This window comes from Microtus pennsylvanicus, chromosome 8, assembly GCF_037038515.1.
Source record: "Microtus pennsylvanicus isolate mMicPen1 chromosome 8, mMicPen1.hap1, whole genome shotgun sequence".
Taxonomy (NCBI): domain Eukaryota; kingdom Metazoa; phylum Chordata; class Mammalia; order Rodentia; family Cricetidae; genus Microtus; species Microtus pennsylvanicus.
In genome coordinates this window covers 75,731,391-75,736,583 of record NC_134586.1, presented here as the reverse complement: position 1 = coordinate 75,736,583, position 5,193 = coordinate 75,731,391, and the positions used below count along the sequence as shown (strand labels likewise).

General features: G+C 39.7%; 1 gene segment (V, D, J or C); it reads right to left on the bottom strand.

The window, feature by feature from the left end:
* Positions 1 to 4,093: 4,093 nt before the first annotated feature.
* LOC142855354 (immunoglobulin kappa variable 4-1-like) lies at positions 4,094 to 4,766 on the bottom strand. The segment is given in 2 exon segments: positions 4,094 to 4,491; positions 4,696 to 4,766. Coding segments are annotated over 2 exon segments (447 nt in total).
* Positions 4,767 to 5,193: the final 427 nt, after the last annotated feature.

The following is a 5,193-nucleotide window of genomic DNA, read 5'->3' as shown; positions in this document are numbered from 1 at the left end:
AGCTCCCAATAGATCAGCCCCACTGTCTCGGTGGGTGCACCCCTCGCGGTCCTGACTTCCTTGCTCAACATGTTCTCCCTCCTTCTGCTCCTGATTGGGACCTTGGGAGCTCATTCCGGTGCTCCAGTGTGGGTCTCTGTCTCTATCTCCATCCATTGCCAGATGAAGGTTCTATGGTGATATGCAAGATATTCAACAGTATGGCTATAGGATAGGGCCATTTCAGGTTCCCTATCCCCAGACGCCCAAGGAACTAACTGAGGACATAAGCCCTAGGCACCTGGGAGCCCCTCTAGGTTCAAGTCTCTTGCCAACCCTAAGATTGCTCCCTTAATTAAGATATATACTTCCCTGCTCCCATATCCACCCTTCCTTTATCCCAACCATCCCATTACTCCAAGTTCCCCCTTTCCTCCCCTTTTCACTCAGCAGTAAAAATCAATGACATCTTGAATTTTGCATGCAAATGGATGGAAATAGAAAACACTATACTGAGTGAGGTAACCCAGACCCAAAAAGATGAACATGGGATGTACTCACACATATACTTTTTTAAATCCCTGTTTCACAGTTTCTCCTTTTTGAAAATCAAGATATCTAAAATAACATCATCTAGATGTGCAGTGAAAAGACATAGCTCAGATCCTGAACTTTAGTGGAACCATGGAGGTTTTCTTTTATCCCTGGAGATCTGTGTGAAGAAGCTCATTACTCTTTTGACAGAAATAGGTTACAGCATCATCAACTTCTACCAGATGAAGGGTGAGGTTGAAGTCTGTCTGTCTCAGACCCACTGCCACTGAACCTAGCAGGGATCCCAGATGCTAGATCAGATGCAAAAGTGATGAGGAGCTTGGGAGGCTGTCGTGGGTTCTCTGTTGGTTTCAGTTCATATAACTAATGCAATATTCAGTGACACTCTTTCTGACCCTACAAGAAACAGTGGCTCTCTGCTCTAGAGATATAGGCATCAAAGTTGTGAACTGGTTCAGAACAATTTTCCTTGTGGAACCTAAAATGCTTACCTTGCTGTCACAGATTTACTGAAGGCACTGAAATGTAAAACCCTCATGTATGTGGAATTTATAACAGCAGTCATGAGCTACATTCTGTGAAGACATAAAATAAAATGAAAACCTAACACTATTTAAATGCTTTAATTTCAATAATCAGAATATCTAGTCATGACAAACAGTGATAGCCACAGTGATTGCTCCCAGCTCTATAGCTTCTCACTTAGAACCTGGAGTAGCAGTATCCAAACCAGGAGAACACTTGACCCCATCTCTGAGAGCTGCAATATAGGCTGCTTTTTGTGCACTGACAAACAGCCTTTAAAGATGCTCTGCACAATCTGTACCATAGCTAAATTCTCAATATGCAAATCAGCTAAGATAAAACTTGACCTGGTACTCAAAGGGCCCCTGTTCTTGTGTCATCCTATGGCCATTAGAATTAGCAAAGAATTCTTGAAAACATTCTCAGTAGTGTAACCAAAGTGGTGTTTTGACTGGACTTTTGAAATTTTAAATACCAGGTGTGGATCGCAATGCAATTATTCTGCTTGCTCTAAAGAATGTGGATTATAGAAGCACCGTGATCCCTCTTAATTAAACTTTTAAGAAAGTTATTTTTATATTTATTCTATCTGTATATGTATTTTTTCTGCATATACAACATTTGTTGTTCTTGTACTTGGATTCCAAAAGAGATCATCGTATTCCTTGGAATTATTTTGGCAGATGGCTGTGAACTGTCATGTGGATCCTGGGAACCGAACCTATGTCTGGTGTAAGACCAGGAAGAACTCTTATCTACTGATCCATGTCTTTAACCTAAATTAATTTTTGCATCTGATAACAACATATTTTACATTTGAATGATACTTCTCAACAAGAGAAAATAATTGGATTTAATAAGATTGAGAAAAAAGTATGTGTGTGTGTTCAGATAAGAAGGGGAAGTTGGCTACACTAAGAGGCTTTAATCTAAATGTCATCAGGAGCAAAGAGGTGTGAGAATGACATGTGAGAATAGGATGAATTATGAGACTGGAAATGTAAACTTGTGATGAATAAGTATCACTGAGAGTAAGGCAGGTCTCTCCATCTTCTCACTCCAAATCCAATACTAAGTCCACATAAAGTCTTCACAAATGGAGGAAACCATTACCTTGTAACCAAAAACATATCCTCAGAATCCACAGTTTCTGTCAATGAACATCCAGTTTAGGAGCCCTAGCTTGGTCTGTGGACAGAATGACAGACATTCCGTAAATGTCTCTAATAAGAAACCCATGGAAGACAAGTATGGTAGGCTGTGTGTCCTTTTGGAAACTCAGCGTACTGTCAATTCCACACAGGACTACAGCTTTTAATAAAATCATCAGATTTCCTGAACTTGCTGTTCTTTCATAATCAGCATTTCCCTTCTCTATGGCACCTGAACTGGAGGTACTGACAATGTGAGGGCAAGTTGGACATTTCTGTTTCCAGGTATTTGACAGATATAAATGTCTCAGACACTGGCATCCTCATGTAGTATCATTATAATTCAAGAGATTGAGTGAGGCTCAATTGGGAGCACAGGGCAAGGGAAAAGAGAAGTTTGGGAGGGGTGGCGAGGAGTAAGAATGGAAGGCATAAGGAGAGCATGAGGGAATGGGTTGGTTTAGATGAGGGAAGGATAGAGAAGGAGTGCAAGGAAAGACATATTTCAATTGTGGAAACCATTATTGGATAGTATGAAACCGGGAACCAGGAAAATTCCCAGGAATCTATAAGGATGACCCAAGCTAAAACCCTAAACAAGAGTGGAGAGGATGCCTAAACTGGTCTTCCCCTGCAATCAGATTGATGAATATTTTCATCACAGAACCTTCATCCAACAACAGATAGAAGCAGTACTTCTTAGTAATATTCACAGCTAAGTACCAGGCCTGGTTTCCAGAGACCAGTTAAAGAGAGAGAAACAATAATATCAGTAAAGGGGATGCAACCATAATGGTCATACCAAAAAAAAAAAAAACCAACAAGAACAAGAACAGCTAACCTGAGCTAGTGGGAGCTCATTGACTCTGGACTGATGGCAGGGAAACATGCATAAAACCAAACTAGGTCCTCCTAATGTTGATGACCTTTGTGTGTCTTGGGCAGGTTGTGGGGACTGGCTGTGGGATGAGGATTCATCCCTAGTGCTTGAATTGTATTTTTGGAGCCCATTCTTTTTTAAAATATGTCTTCCTCAGCCTATATATAGGGAGAAGGCCTTGGTCCTGCCTCAGAGTGGTGTGTCAGCATATGTTGACTCCTACTGGAAAGCCTTACCTTCTCTGAGGAATGGATGGTAGGTAGAATAGGAGGATTGTGGTTGTAGCAGGAGGAAGAGAGGGAGTCGGATATGGGATAGATATGTAAAATATGAAAAGGACATTTAAATAAATAAGCTAAAAGACAAAAAAGCAACTGAGTACAATGAATTAATTTTAAATTAAGATTTTATGGGGTAGCAAGATACATTAGATGGCAAAGACACTTGCCACCAAACCTGATGTCAACCTTGACTTTGATCCCAAAAGACAAAGGACAAAGACATAATCATGGCCAAGTGTCCTCTGACCTCCACAACTATGCCGTGTCAAATATGTACTTAAAAACAGGCCCACACATATACAATGCACACTCTCATAGACACAGAAAAGAATACTTAATTAACCAAAATGTAATAAAAATAAAATAATTTATGGAAAGGGAAAGAAAAAAAAGAAATGGAGACCAGTAAAATAATAATATACCACCACAGAATCCATTAAAAGAGCAAAAACATTTTTTCTACACTTTGAAATCTTTGCCATCATCACTGTTTCTGCCTACAGCATCTTGTGTTTGACACTAAAACTCCAGAAATATAAAAGATAAATCCCTCCTATTCAAGCAGCAGAGTTTGTGGAATGGAAAGATAGTATTGAGTTCTTTGCAACATTTTCATTTAAAGGTGTTTTCATACCTAATGACATAAGAGACATTGATCCCTTCATGTTATGGTGGGCTCTTCAAACTTTTACACTACTGTTTGAACACACCAGCCTCAGACTTCAAGGGGAAGTATGTAGGTCCAGGGCTGTTTGACGCAGGCAGCTGTTGAGAATCTCTGAGGTTTTTGTTGGAGGTTGAAGCACTGTGGGAGGAGCATCATAATGCTGCTTACAGTAGTAATCTGCCAGGTCTTCAGGCTGGACACTGCTGATGGTGAGAGTGAAATCTGTCTTAGATCCACTGCCTATGAAGCGATCAGGGACCTCAAGGTACCGATCGGATGCCCCATAGATCAGTAGTTTTGGAGCCTGTCCTGGTTTCTGCTGGTACCAAGCCAAGTAGTTAGTGTCATCATCTAAAAGACTCTGACTGGACTTGCAGCTGATGGTGACCTTCTCCCCTGCTGACACAGCCAGTGAGGATGGAGACTGGGTCATCACAATATCAGCACTGGCACCTGCAATCAACAATACACAATGATGATACATAATATGAAAAAACAAGATATAGTACCAGTTGAAATTTTTCATTTAATATCCCTGTAATGTCATATTATCAGAATATTATTCTGTAAGATATATTCTGTCATAGTACACATTGTAAATTTCTTATATACAAAGAAGTTACTCTGAGAAGATGATAATACTTGTGAATTTCTCACCAGACACCCAGAGCAGCAGGGACATGACAACCTGGATTTGTGACACCATCTTGCTTCCTCTGTCTCGCTGATGTATCTCAGTTTTCACTCAAAGGGCTTACTTAGTTTATAAATTCTAGGAGGTTGGGTTGAGCTGGAAAAGCCCATGCAAAGCAGTCAGCAAATACATAAGGAAATGCAAGGGCTGTGTGTGTGAGTAGCTGGTGTCAATCAACAGGGAAAAATAACATCATGAGGAGTGTGAGCAATCACTGAATTCTATCATCTTACATCACTCAAACATAAATCAATTAGGCACTCTAATAACAACTTTGGTTTAAAATCCATATTTTTAAATCTGTTTGTTTTGAAGATATGTTAGGAAAGCTATCTAAGAATAACCATTAATGTTTACCAAAGAAATGATAAAATATATTCAAAAAGTCACAACAAAAGTATCTTAGACTAAAAAATATGCAATAAAAGAAAAGAAAAGGTAGAGGAGGGAAAAGAGAGAGA